Raw genomic sequence first — 13,011 nt, 5'->3', positions numbered from 1 at the left:
GGGCCCTCGGCGGCGCGCCGGAGGTCGCCGCCGCCGGCGGGGCGCTGCGCGCGGGCCGCGTCGCGCTCCCCGCCGGCGCCGGCGGCGCCGCCGAGGGCGCCTACGCGTGCACGCCCCACTTCGCGCGGCTCCTCGAGCGCGCGCCCACGCCCCCCGTACGAGAGCACGCTTTAGACCTAGAGCTCGAGGGCGGCGGCGAGCCCCTGCTTGAGCTCGTCTTCCGAGGGCGGAGCCCCGAGCGCAACCGAGGGCTCGGCGCCGAGCGTCTTGAGGTGCTCGCGCAGCTCCGCGGCGGACAGGTCCTTGAGGCCGCGCGCCGCGAGCTCTCTGATGATGGGGCCGCGCTTCGCCTCGCGCGCCTGCTCCGTGACGGCGTCGGCGTGGGCCCGGTCGACCTGCGAAGCGTCCTCCGGGAGCACGCGCCGGTTGACGTCGTCCGCGAAGCGGACCGCTGTGTCTCCGGACCGCTGTGTCTTGAGCCTGGCGTGAAACCCGCAGACGACGCTGGACGGGTACTTGTCGCCCAAATGCGCGTTTCTGTTCAGGTTCGACCACCTAACGTTTCCATCCGCGTCTTTGTGAAAGCGGTTTCCAGCCAGGTCCGCTTCCCACTCCGCCATTCCTCGCACCATCTTCGTCGCGGCGCGGCCCGGCCCTTCTTTGACGACGGCGCCGAGCTTCCGCTTGCATCCCCGGTAGTTGCACCCTTTCTTCCACGAGATGTTTTTCAGGTGCATGACGAGGTTTCGCTCGGACATGCGCCCGTCCCTGCGAAGGCACGCGCCCGTCGTCGAGCATCTGACCTGCCTCTCGCCCGAGTACGTAGGGTCCAAGACCACGACGTCGCAGAATTCGTCGCTGTAGTCGAGCGGCCAGTCGTCCGGCGCGGTCATGATGTACTCGTGCATCGCGACCGGCGCGCCCATGCTCCCGACCTGCCGCCGCGCCGCGGCGACGACGGCCTTGTTGTGCTGTCGTACTTGGCCAAGGGCCGAGTCACCTTGCCACGCGTTCAGCAGGACGCGAATCTCTTTGTTTTGAATTGTGTCCACGCACCTCACGCACCTTTTCGTGTGCATCGACGCGCAGTGGTAGTTGCAGAACGCTGCGCCGCACCGCGGGACCCACGTGCGTGCCCCACCAAGCCGCTCGCGCGGTAGTCGACAATTAGACCGGTAATTAGCCCCGCATGCGCACCGGGGAGCCGCATCCACCATCGTATGAGCACTGCCGGCGTTCGAGGTCGACGAGCTGTTACTCGGGCTTTGGATTTATCTGGATATGAATCTCAAGGTCTTTTTGTTGAATGGGCTGCCAGTAACGATGGAACAAGAGCTAGAGCTCTGGCTTTACGCTGCGGGTCCCCCGGGCCTCGCGCTCACGCCTCACCCGGCTTTCACGGGCGACGTCTCCGTCGTGGGCGTGGTCGACGGCGGCGAGTGCGCCGCAGCGCTCGCGCAGCAACGCCTCGAGCCCGAGGATCTGATAGGCGCGCGCCTGGTTCGGGTCGGCGGGGAGGACGTCGGCGCGCTCCCGTACAACGACACCTCCTACGAGATCGACCTCCCGACGAGCCGCCCTCTCCGCTTGGACTTCCTCCGCCGCGGCGTCGCCCCCGTCCCGCCGGCCGCCGCGCCCGCGGAGGCCGCCGCAGCGCCGTCGCCTGCCGCCGCGCCGTCGCCTGCCGCCGCGGCCGCGGAGACCGCCGCAGCGTCGCCGCCTGCCGCCGCGCCGTCGCCTGCCGCCGCGGCCGCGGAGACCGCCGCAGCGTCGCCGCCTGCCGCCGCGCCGTCGCATGCCGCCGCGCCCGCGGAGACCGTCGCAGCGTCGCCGCCTGCCGCCGCGCCGTCGCCTGCCGCCGCGGCCGCGGAGACCGCCGCAGCGTCGCCGCCTGCCTCCCAATCGCCGCCCGCTCTCGCGTCGATCTCGCCGCCGCCACTGAGCCCACACAGCAAGCTCCGCCGGAAGGCCATGGCTCGGGCGAGGGTGGACTCGGTCGAGCCGCAGGGCTACCTCGCCCAGGAGAAGCTCCGCATCCTCTCCGAGCGCCTGCCGGAGGGCTGGAGCGCGCACCTAGACCGGGACGGCATCCCGTTCTACCTCAACAGCGACACCGGCGTCAAGCAGTGGAACGCTCCTCCAGCCCCTCCAGCTCCTGCTCCAGCTCCTCCAGATCCTCGAGCTCCTCGAGCTCGAGCTCCTCGAGCTCCTAGAGCTCCTCCAGCTCTTCCATCGACGCGTCCGCCCGTTCCGCCAGACGACCTCCTGCACGACGACATGGCGTCGTACAACAAGGCACTCTACGACATCGCCAGATTGACAATGAAACAAAATCCAGGGCAAATGTCACAGCTTATAGGGAAACTCCATCTGATGAAATGGGACTGGCCAAGCGAATACGAGACCGACGCGCAAGGCGAGCAGGTATGGGCTTTTCCCCGACTCAACGATGCGCAAGACGACGAGGTCGAAGCCTTCCGGTCCAAGAGCGGCGGCGACGTCAGATGCCGCCTCGTGCGGTCGAAGTGTCTCGTGAATACGGACGGCTCGTTGAGCGACAAGCAGGCCGTGAAAATCTTGAAGGCGCGTTTCGCGGCGCGCTGCGGCTGCGAGTGGAAGGACGAAGACGGCGCGGTCTGCGGCACGAAGCTCTTCGAGAAGCACTGCTACGTCTGCGACGACGACGACGGCGATTTGGAGGTGGAGGAGATGGAGCAGAATCTGACGGGCATCTTCGAGGACGACTCGATACTTTCCCGTCGGGGGCTCGAACACAAGGACGCGTGGGGCCGTGTCCGTTGGGAAGACGCAAAGCGCTGGCGCGGCGGCGCGCGGACCATCCAGGTGCTGTGCGTCTTGCATCATCGGAAGAAAACCGACGCCGAGAACAAGGCGCTGCGCGACGCGAAGTTCGACTTCGCCGACTGGCAGCGCCGATACCCGGCGCACGGCGCCGCGGCGGACGACGACGACGACGACGACGACGACGACGACGGCGAACTCGGGGAGTAGGGTGTCCTAAATACCATCGCGTGTGTCGCGCGACACCCGGAGCTGTCTCTCGTTTCAACCTCGCGGAGCCGACCGACGGGCAGAGATGCTCGAGCTCGAGCGGATTCAGAGCCGAACTGCGTTACAATTTCATTTAGGTATCAGTGAGGGCAACGTCCGTCCTCTTCATTCTTTCGAATTTCGGCGCGCGCCTTGGTGGCGCGGCCGCGTTGATGTCGTCCGGCGTCCCGGACGGCGCCCGTCGGCGGCGCGCGCGCCGGGGAGCCGGGGTCAGAGGTCGCCGCCCTGGCCCTCGCTGAAGAAGGGCGCGCCGCCGCCGGGGGCCGGGGGCGGGCCGTCGGCGAAGCCGGGCGCGCCGCCGCCGCCGCCGCCGCCCGGCGGCGGCGGCGGCGCGTAGGCCTCGGGCGCGTAGGCGGCGGCGGCGGCCGAGGGCGGCGGCGCGGCGGGCGCCGGCGCCGCGGCGCGCGCGGCCTCGTCGCGCGCGGACGCCGCGAGGTAGCCGAGGGGGTCCTCGGACGCGTCCGGGACGCCGCGCTTCTTCGCCTCCTTCGTCGCGGCCATGCGGATCTCGCGGCGGCTCACGACGCAGATCGACACCATGGGCCGGCCGGCGACCCAGGCCTGCTGCGCGTCGTCCTCGATGCGGCTGAAGATCGTGCCGCGGACGCGGTAGCGGCCGCTGAAGAGGTGCGTCTCGTCCGCGTCGTAGTACCTGCGCGGACATCAAACAGTCGGGATCTCCGCCAAACTTCGGAACGCTCGAGCTCGTGGTTCGGGGGGTCCCCGCCAAACTTCGGAACTCTCTCGCTCGGTCGCATCGAAGTCGATTCGGCTGATTTTGGGACGAACCGATGGCTCTCGTCGAGTGCTCGAAGCACGGTCGAAGCGTCCGGCGCACTGCACATTGAAGTCGGGTTGAAGATTTCCGCGCGTCGTCGCGCTTTTTCGTGACGCCGAAGAAGTAGCGGTCGCCGCACTGGTTGCCGGACGCCGTGCGCCACTTGCACGCGGCGAGTCCCCCCACGTCGGCCTCGTCGTCGCTGTCGAGGCTCCGGGAGCCGTCCGGGTGCGCGCCGTAGAGCACGTACCAGCCCGGGAGGAGCTTTTGCGAGAGCGTCTTCACGGGCGTCCGCGACGACTTGACGGGCAGCGCGCGGCCCTCCGCGAAGACGCCGGCCATGGGGATGACGCCGCGGTAGTAGCCGCCGACGACGTCCTCGACGGCGGCGCGGATCGTGTCGAAGCGGTTCGCCTCGCCGTCCTCGATGAGCGACTTGATGAAGTCGAGCTGGTCGAAGCGCTGCGCCCGATTCTCCGTCGCCGCGGCGGCGGCCATCGGCGGGTCGTGCCGGGGGGGGCGCGCCGGGGCGCCGCCGAGGGGTCTGATTCTGGGTCGGAACCGCGCGATCACACTCGGTTTCGGAGGCGGCGACGTAACTCCACAGAGCTTGCGGTTGCGATGAGTGCGCGAGCACACACGTCCGTCACAGAGCCGCGGGAGCCGCGACTACGCTGGGAGGAGAGAGCGGGGGATGCTTAGTTATTGACGCCGTAGCAGGGCTCCCCCGGGGAGGAGGAGAGAGAGCGGTTCCACACGCTTAGGCGCGCCGACGGTCGCGACCTACCGCCGCGAGGAGGAGCCGACGAGCGAGTCGCGCGCGCCGCTCGCGCCGGCGCCGGCGGCCCTGCCGCCGTCGGCGACGCCGCCCGCGACGGACTTGCCCGCGTCCTTGAGCCCCGCCGCCGCGCCCTTGGCCGAGCCCGAGGTGAGGCCGCGGAAGATGGACTTGAGGCCGCCGCCGACGCCGCCGACGACCTTCGTCGCGCCGCCGACGGTGCCGCCGACGAGGGCGGACGCGGCGCCCGTGCCCCGCTTCACGGCGAAGCCGCCGGGCACGCGGTCCGCGACGGCGTCGACGCCCGAGAAGACGACGTCGACGCCCTTGACGACGCCGCCGCCGACGGCCGAGAAGGCGCCGGCGACGGCGTCGAGGCTCGAGCCCGAGAGCGTCCGGAGCACGAGCGCGTTGAGCCACGCGGCGAACTTGAACTTCGAGGCGAGGACGTCGCTGTCGACGGTCTCGTCGTCGAGCGCGATCGGCGGGATCAGCGGCCGGACGCCGAGCGGGCCCGCGGCGAGGACGTGCACGACGCCGCCGACGACGCGCGCCGAGAACTTCGGCGACGACGATGTCTTCGTCGCCCGCTTCTTCTTCGGCGGCGCGCCGGCGCCGCCGCCGAGCTTGCCGAGGAGCCGCGACACGTTCGTGTCCTTGAACCGCGCATCGTACGCGACGAACGTGATCGTCAGCCCCTCGAGCACCGCTTTTGCGCCGGACGCCTCGGCGTACGAGAGCCGGAATTCGTCGAGCGCGACGACGGGCGTCTCCGACTCCGGCAGCGCGACCGCGACGCCCGCGACGCGGACGCTCCCGGTCCGCCGTCGCGCGTCCACGTTGGCGTCGACGGTCGGCGCCGCGACGCGGACGCCCTTGTTCGCCTCGAGCCAGGCGACACCGCGCGCGAGGATGGGGTCGCGGAAGCGCCAGGCGGCCGAGCCGACGACCGCGAGGGGCAGCGCGACGTGTCGCAGGAGGGCGACGAGGGAGTGGACGACGACTCGCAGGGCGGCGCCGACGGGGAAGGTGACGAAGAAGGTCAAGGCGTCGAGGGCGATCGCGGCGATGGCGATGGCGTAGAGGATCGCGACGCCGTGTTGCGGAGGCGACTTGGACATGTTGATGATTGGTGAAGCTCGGTGCTCTCTCCACGATTCACCACTTTCTCGGCGTCGCCCTGCGAGAGGTTCTCACGAGGCCTCGAGGCCTCGCTCGAGGTCGCACACGACGCCCTGGCGCCACTTCGGGCGCCCTCGCCGCCTTCCACGACCGGTGGCTACCGTGCGAACTTAGAGCGGCGTCGGTTCGCTCCACGGCTTCCAGTCCTTGAACTCGCGCGTGTGGTAGTACTTGGGCCGGGAGTCCATGCGGACGTGGAGCCAGGGCACGCCGGACCCCTCGGTGCTGAGCCAGACGGGCCGGCCCTGCTTGACGAGGGCCTCGTAGACGGCGCCGACCTTGGCCCAGAAGGCGACGCGCTGGCCGTCGGGCGCGAGGCGCGCGAAGTTGGCGACGTGGCCGTAGGCCTCGAGCGGCGCCGCGTCGCGCGCCGCCGCGGCCTCGTCCCGGTCCTTTCGGGCCTCGCGCTTCTCGCGGAGCGTCGGGTGCTTGCGGTGGGGGGGCGCGCCGTCCTCCGGCGGCGCGGCGCCGGCGTCGCAGGGCGCGACGAGCATGGCGTCGCGGCCGAGGTTCGGGAACGCGGCGACGCCGGCGCCCGCGGCGCACGGCTCGCGGAGGTGCTCCGAAAAGTCCGAGGGCGACGCGGGCGCGAAGCCCCGGCTCCGCACGGTCTTGTGCTCGTAGGGGACGGCGTCGAGCGTCGTCGCGGACGTCGGCGGGCACTCCCAGTAGAACGCGTCGTAGGGCGACGCGGCGAGGAGCGAGTTGAAGAAGCGAGCGAAGTCCGGGTCCGCCGCCAGGAGCCGCGCCCAGTCGCCGAAGCTGAGGCGCGACCCGTCGTCGCGCCGGATCACGACGGACTCGCTGCCGCCCGCGACGCTCGCCGTCGCGGCGAAGCGGCCGTCGTCGCTGCGCCGCCCCGCGTAGTCGCGCCGGGCCTCGTGGTCGGCCATGGGCGCGGCGACGCGGTGCGGCTGCGGCGAGCCGCCGCGGCGGAGGCCCGCCTCGGAGCTGCCGGGCCGCGGCTCGCCGTTCCGGTAGAACCGGTTGCCGCGCGACCCCCGGCGCCGCTGGCAGGCGGCGAAGGACCCGAGGACGCCGAGGACGACGGCGCTCCGCCAGAGCACGCGCCACGCGATGGTTGCGGCGGTCGGGGTCGGGTGTGTTTTTATAGTTTTGTGGAGTTGGCGCAGGGCGCGGGCCTCGGACAGCGTCGCGAGGAGGGAATCGGGCATGCACCAGCGCGCGCCGCGGAGCGTACGGGGAGCTCCCACCCTTGTGGCAATCGAGAGCTTTTGGCGAAGTCGGCGTTTCGTGCAACGCCGTTTTATTGAGCTGTCCTGGCTCGAGTCGAGCTGCTGCTGTACCCTCGTCTCGCGCGTCGCCCGCGCCGCCCCCCAGCGCGAAATGGCCCTCCAGAAGCTCCTCGTCGCGTTCGTTGGCGGCGCGGCGATCTTCTCGTCCGGGGTCCCCAAGGGCGCCTACGCCAGCGCCGTCGCGAACTCCCAGCCGGCGCCCGCACCGCCCGCGCCCGCGCTGGCGGATCAAATCGAAGACGAGGACCTCGAACCGGGTGAACGGTGTCTGTTTTGCTGTGTCTGGGATGGCTGGGTGCGCCCTCACGGCATCCCGTCGGTCTGGAGCTGCGAGCGCTGTCGCGAGGAGACGGAGTTTGCCATCGGAGAACGCGCACAGTGGGTGGGCAATTTATGGGACGACCTCGACGAATGGTTGGCGACTGAAATCGTTGACGGCCAGGACGATGTGCAGTACGGAGTCGAAATCGACTGGAGCCCTTACTCTATCTCGTGTGACCCGCGAGAGCTCGAGAAGCTGGCGCAGGAGCCCGAAGCTGAGCCAGAAACAGAGGAGCAGCTCGAGGGCTTCGGGCTTCGCCTCGATTTCCTGTTCAGCCTCGACCTAAACGATTTCATTCCTGCTGTCCCGCCGCTCCTGCTGATTCTCGCGGAGGCGTCCCTCTCGGAGGCCGTTTTTTGCGTAGCTCTGCAATCGGCTGTAGTAGCGCTCAGGCTGCTTCTGGGCTCATCCACCATCTCCTTCTCAATTGAGCAGTCTGAGGCGTTCCGCCCACCTCGGGCGTTTTGGGGGGACCCGCGCGCTCCGAACCGCGACACGCGCCTCGCGCCCCTCGCGCCCGACGCCTTCCACGCCCCACACCCGCCAATGTAGACTCGAGAGAAGACAACCGGCGTGATTTTAGCTCACGGCGCCCGCGAGGCTCTTCGACGAGGGGAAGTAGTTCGTCCAGGGCTTGTCGTTCTTCGCGTAGTAGTCCATCGGGTAGTGGCCGTCGACCCAGGCCTCGGCGCCGAAGGCGACGTGGGCCTCGTAGGACGAGAGGAGCGGCCGCGAGAAGGCGTGGCCCCAGTCGATGCTCAGGCGCGGGCACGCGACCTGGACCCAGGCGTCGACGTGCGCGTCGAAGATCGCGAGCTTGTCCGCGGTGATCTCCGACAGCACGAGGCAGAAATGAGAAATTCCCCGCGCGACGAGCAGCGCCTTGACGCGGCGGAGCACGTCCGGCGACCCCTGGCGGCCCAGGGCGCCGAGCACGAGGCCCACGCGCGTCGCGGCCCGCGCGTCGCGGACCGCGGCTTCCCGGAGCCGCCGCATGCGCGGCACGTCGTAGCGCTCGCGCGTCAGCACCTTGCCGTAGGGGTCGTAGCGGAAGGCGGGGACGTCGGGGTTGTGGATCATGATCGACTCGAGGTGGAAGCGGCCGTCGGCGACGAAGACGATCGCGTCGACGCGCGCCGTCAATTTGGGCGACGTGCAGCCCAGAACCTCGCCCGCGCTCAGGGGCATCTGCTGCGGCACCAGGGACGAGAGCCCGCGGCTCTCGAGGGCGCCGCGCGCGCGCTCGACGCCGCTCGCGAACTGGATCGTCCCCGCGAGCGCGAGCCTCGCCGCCGCCGCGCGCGACTCGCCCGCCTCGCCCGCGGTGATCGCCCGCGTCCCGAACTGGGCCTCGACGCAGCCCACGAGGTGGTCCACGTCGAAGCCGATCTCGACGAACACATAGAGCGACTTGAGCGGGCCCGTGACCGTCATGGGCACGAGGCACGAGTGGCCGTAGTGCACGAGGAAGTCGGCCCCCAAAGCCTTCGCCGTCAGGTCGTCGACGCAACACGCGCCGTAGGTCACGTCCGCGAGGACGACGACGCGCGCCTTGCAGAACTCCTTGACGATGTCCGCGAGCGCGTTCGCGTAGAGGAGCAGGCCCTCGGGGAGCTGCAGCGCGATGCACGTCGCCTTGGCCTCCGTCGCGCGCCAGATCGTCTTCGGGACCTCGAAGCCGTAGTTCGCGGGCAGCGACCTGGCGATCGCCGCGAGCAGGAGCGGGTTCTCGGCGATCTCCGGCGGGATCGTGCGCCGGCCGCGCGCCCGCCGCGCGCGGGCCGCGCGGGGCTTCGGCGCGGGCTCCTCCTTGCAGCACGCCGGCGCGCCGCAGCCTCCGGCCGGCGCGCCGTCCGGCGGCGCGGCGTCGGCCGGCGTCTTGCTCTTGCAGCAGGGCGGCGCGGCGTCGGCCTGCGTCTCCTCCTTGCAGCAGGGGCTCGGGCCGGCGTCCGAAGAAGAAGCAGGAGCCGCCATCGCCGAGCGCAGACTTCACGTTCGCCGCACGGTGCCGTCCGAAGACAGGCTTATGGCTGCCCCTTGCAGCCTCTCGGAGCCGCTCGTGTCCATCGAGGAGGGCGAGGCGCTCGTCGTCGAGGAGCGCTGCGATTCGCGCGCGCCGCGCCGCGGCCGCGGCCGCCGCGGCGCGCATGTCGCGCGGCGGCGGCGGCCCACCATCGCCGGCTACGGCTGCCGCCCGCCGGGCCGCGGCGGCGGCGGCGGCCGCCTGCTCGGGCGCTCCGTGGCCTTCGGGCAGAGCAGCGGCCGCCTCCACATCGAGCGCGCGCACCGGGAGCGGGGCCTCTACTACCGGGACCTCTACCACACGATCGCCGACTCGAACGTCTGGTACATCCTCTTCTTCCTGCTCCTCGCCTACGTCGCCGTGTCCGTTCTGTTCGGCCTGCTCTGGTGGGCCGCGTCCGACGCCTGCGACGTCGGCATCGAGAACTTCAACGCGGCGTTCCTCTTCTCCGTGGAGACGATGATGACCATCGGCTACGGCACGCGCGACCAGTTCTTCGCCGACTGCGGCGCGTCGTCGTTCCTCATCTTCGCGCAGTCGCTGATCGGCATCCTGCTGGACTGCGTGAGCCTGGGCCTCGTCTACACGTCGCTGTCCTCCGGCGTCGGCCGGTCGTCGACGATCCTCTTCTCGGACCGCGCGGTCATCCGCCGCGTCGGCGGCGAGCTCTACTTCATGTTCCAGGTCGTCGAGATGCGGAGCCACCAATTGATCGAGGGCCACGTGCGCTGCTACGCGGTGCGCGACGAGACGGACGCGCGCGGCCGCGCGGCGCCCTTCCAGCAGTGCGCCATGCGCCTCGACAAGCCCGACGACGAGCTCGGCGGCTGGCTCTTCCTCGCGCTGCCGTCCGTCGTCGTCCACCGCCTCGACGCGTGGTCGCCGCTCGTGCCGCCGGCGCCGCGCGTCGAGGCGCGCGGGGGCGGGACGTCGGACGCCGGCGGCGAAGCCGGAGGCGACGACCCGATGGCGACGTACGCGTTCCCCCGGCCGCTGCAGCGCGCGTCGGACGCCGACGCCGGCGGCCGCTCCGCGTTCCGCTGCGACGTGTGCGGCGAGACCTACGAGGACGCCGGCTGCCTCGCGCGCCACGTCGCGACGTCGCACCCGGCCGCCGCCGCGCCCGCGCGCGCGACGAAACCGGACGCGGCCGCCGTCGACGCGTTCATGGAGGCGAGCGGCCACGAGATCGTCGTCGTCGTCGAGGGCGTCGACCCCATCACGTCGAACACGGTCCAGGCGACCCACTCCTACTGCTACCGCGCGCGCGACGGCGAGGACCGGCGGGACGTCGTCTGGGACTGCGACTTCCGGCCCTGCGTGTCGAGGGACGACCGGGGCCGGTGCCGCATCGACTACGCCGCGTTCCACGAGCTCGTCGCCGCGGCCGACGGCGCGCCGCCGCCGCCGCCGTGCTCGCACTAGCGCCCGTTTCTACGACGCGCCCTAGTCGCAGCAGGACGCGGGCGGGAGCTCGTCCGTGTCCGGCAGCGCGACGTCCGGGATGTCCGACGGCAGCGGCGGCAGGTCGAGCTCCTCCTCCTTGGCCTCGCGCTTGAGCGTGCCCGAGCCGAGCCGCGACAGGCCGAGCGCGAGGCTGTCGCAGAGCGTGCGCGCGAGGAGGATGACCGTGAAGAAGCACGACGCCGCGTTGACGAGCGCGGCCGTCTTTCGTCGCAGCGCGCCCGTCTTCGGGTCCAGGTCCGCGTCGGCGCCGTACTTCTTCAGCATCTCCGTTTTTACTTTGTTTCGGACTTCGTCGAAGACCGCGGGCAGCAGGACGAAGAAGCCGCGGTAGACGCGGTAGCAGACGAAGACGCCGAAGAGGAGGCCCGCGCCGACGAGGTGCTTCGCCTTGGCCGGGAGCGCACCCGCCGCGACGAACTTGTCCCGCTGCTGGACGCCCTTGGCCTTGAGCGACAGGCCCAGCTCGTTGATCTGCTGGTTCAGGGTCGGCGCGTCGGCCGCGGCGAAGAGCGCCGCGCGGAGCGGCGCCAGGCGCGGCGCCGCGGAGAGCGCCGTGCGGAGCGGCGCCAGGCGCGGCGCGGCGACGGACCGGAAGGCATGGAGCGGCGCGAGCAGCAGCAGGGCCGCCGCGCAGATCCGGGCGCCCATTGCTTGAAATCGCAGCCGAGCGCGATGGGCCGGTGTTGCGGTGCAATGTTGCAGTCGTACGACCTCTCAGTCGACGGACGATGGTGATGACAGGCTCGCAGCCCCTGTCTATATACAAAAAACCATGAGCTCGCCGTGGGAGGCGTGGGAGCGGGCGCTCGTGGAGCTGCTCTTCGCGGCGCCGCCGGGCGTCCAGGCTCTCCCGAAGGCGTCGCAGCGCGCGGCGCTCGGCGCGGCGGCGCGGCGCCTCAGCGGCGCGCCGTTCCTCGCCGTGCGCTTCCGGTGCACGGCGCGGTCCGCGCTCGGCGGCCAGTCGCCCGTGGAGCACCTCGTGGCCGCGGCGGCGCGGTCCCGCGACGCCGACGACGACGCGGACGGCTGGAGTTTGGGCAGCGGCCTGCTCCGCGTCGCGGGCGCGCTCATGGCGACCGCGGGCTGCACGCCGCGCGAGCTGCGGCGCCTGCTCGAGCTGGCGACGCCGGCGCCGGGCCCGCGGCTCCCGGCGGCGCGGGAGGCCATCCGCGCGGCGCGGCGCGCGTTCGCGGGCTGCGTCGCGCGGCGGCGGCGCCGCGGCCCGGTGCCGGGGCCGGAAAAGAGCGCGACATTCCCAACTTCAAAGGCTCCTCTCTCGGCCGTTTTCCACTCGTTTCGGCTGATCTTTGGACGGGTGATCATCTCTCGGAGCGCTCTCGAAGCATGGATGCTTTTTCCGGAACGCGCGCGCGCGGAACACTCACGTTGAAGCGACGTTGCATCTCTCTTTTCCCGCCCAGGCCCGTGCCGCGGCGCGTACTTCGACGTGCGTCCCGGCGGCGCGGTGGAGGTGCCGACGCTGCCCTGGCCCCTCCAGCCGCCGAACAAGGAGTACGGCCTGAGTCTGTGGGCGCGCGTGGCGTCGCCGCCGGCCAAGGGCGCGCGCGTGGAGCTCGCGCGGCTCGCGACGACCGGGGCGGGACGAGGGCGCGGCATTTCCAAAGGCTCCGATCTCGGTCGTTTTCCGCTCGTTTCGGCTTGACTTTTGGACGAGCGATCGTCCCTCCCGAAGCGTGGACGCTTTTTCCGTGGAAGCTCGCGCGGAACGCCCGCTTTGAAGCGCCCCGCCGCGGCCCAGGCGACGCGCGAGGACCTCGGCGTCGTCGTGTCGCTGTCGCGCGAGGGCGACGACGTCGACGACGTGAGCTTCGTCGTCGAGGCGGCCCACAGCCCCCACGGCCTGAGCCAGGGCCGCGTGTCCCAGAAGACGGCCGTGCCCCTGCGGCGCACCGCGTTCTGCTACGGCGAGTGGCACCACTTCTACGTCGAGGGCCGCGGGCGCACGCGCCTGTCCCTCTTCGGCCGCGACGAGCTCAGCGCCTGGATCGACGGCGAGGAGATCCTGTCGCGGTGCAGCTTCCTCTTCCCGACGGCGATCTCGAGCCCGGGCTACGAGCCGGCGGCCGCGCGCGACGGCTTCGGCTACGGCTACTACGGCGCGCCCAAGGCGCC

At 71.2% G+C, this 13,011-nt stretch overlaps 4 protein-coding genes across 4 annotated transcripts in view; 1 reads left to right on the top strand and 3 right to left on the bottom strand.

Annotated features, from left to right (window-relative positions):
- AURANDRAFT_61582 (hypothetical protein) overlaps nucleotides 1–926 on the bottom strand; it is a gene marked incomplete at both ends in the record, with an annotated part of 3,332 nt that extends 2,406 nt beyond the window's left edge. Inside the window, 2 exons of the mRNA XM_009035384.1 lie at nucleotides 246–555; nucleotides 823–926. Of these exons, the coding sequence (XP_009033632.1) occupies nucleotides 246–555; nucleotides 823–926 (414 nt within the window). The remainder of the gene's footprint in view (nucleotides 1–245; nucleotides 556–822) is intronic.
- Nucleotides 927–3,282: 2,356 nt separating this feature from the next.
- Nucleotides 3,283–7,019, bottom strand: AURANDRAFT_70810 (hypothetical protein; the record flags this gene model as incomplete). Its single annotated transcript, XM_009035383.1, has 4 exons — nucleotides 3,283–3,724; nucleotides 3,891–4,400; nucleotides 4,638–5,777; nucleotides 5,946–7,019. 4 exons carry the CDS (start codon nucleotides 6,983–6,985, stop codon nucleotides 3,283–3,285), a joined length of 3,132 nt encoding a protein of 1,043 aa, XP_009033631.1.
- A 1,011-nt stretch (nucleotides 7,020–8,030) lies between these two features.
- AURANDRAFT_2324 (hypothetical protein) lies at nucleotides 8,031–9,137 on the bottom strand (the record flags this gene model as incomplete). The annotated part of the gene is made up of 1 exon (XM_009035280.1): nucleotides 8,031–9,137. A coding segment is annotated over one exon (1,107 nt), but the record flags the coding sequence as incomplete, so codon positions are not given.
- A 538-nt stretch (nucleotides 9,138–9,675) lies between these two features.
- On the top strand, nucleotides 9,676–10,779 carry AURANDRAFT_12951 (hypothetical protein; the record flags this gene model as incomplete). The annotated part of the gene is made up of 2 exons (XM_009035820.1): nucleotides 9,676–10,317; nucleotides 10,585–10,779. Coding segments are annotated over 2 exons (837 nt in total), but the record flags the coding sequence as incomplete, so codon positions are not given.
- Between the last annotated feature and the right edge of the window lie 2,232 nt (nucleotides 10,780–13,011).

This window comes from Aureococcus anophagefferens (assembly GCF_000186865.1).
Source record: "Aureococcus anophagefferens unplaced genomic scaffold AURANscaffold_3, whole genome shotgun sequence".
Classification (NCBI taxonomy): domain Eukaryota; class Pelagophyceae; order Pelagomonadales; family Pelagomonadaceae; genus Aureococcus; species Aureococcus anophagefferens.
Note: the sequence above shows the minus strand (reverse complement) of the source record. Positions and strands in the feature narration are given on the sequence as shown.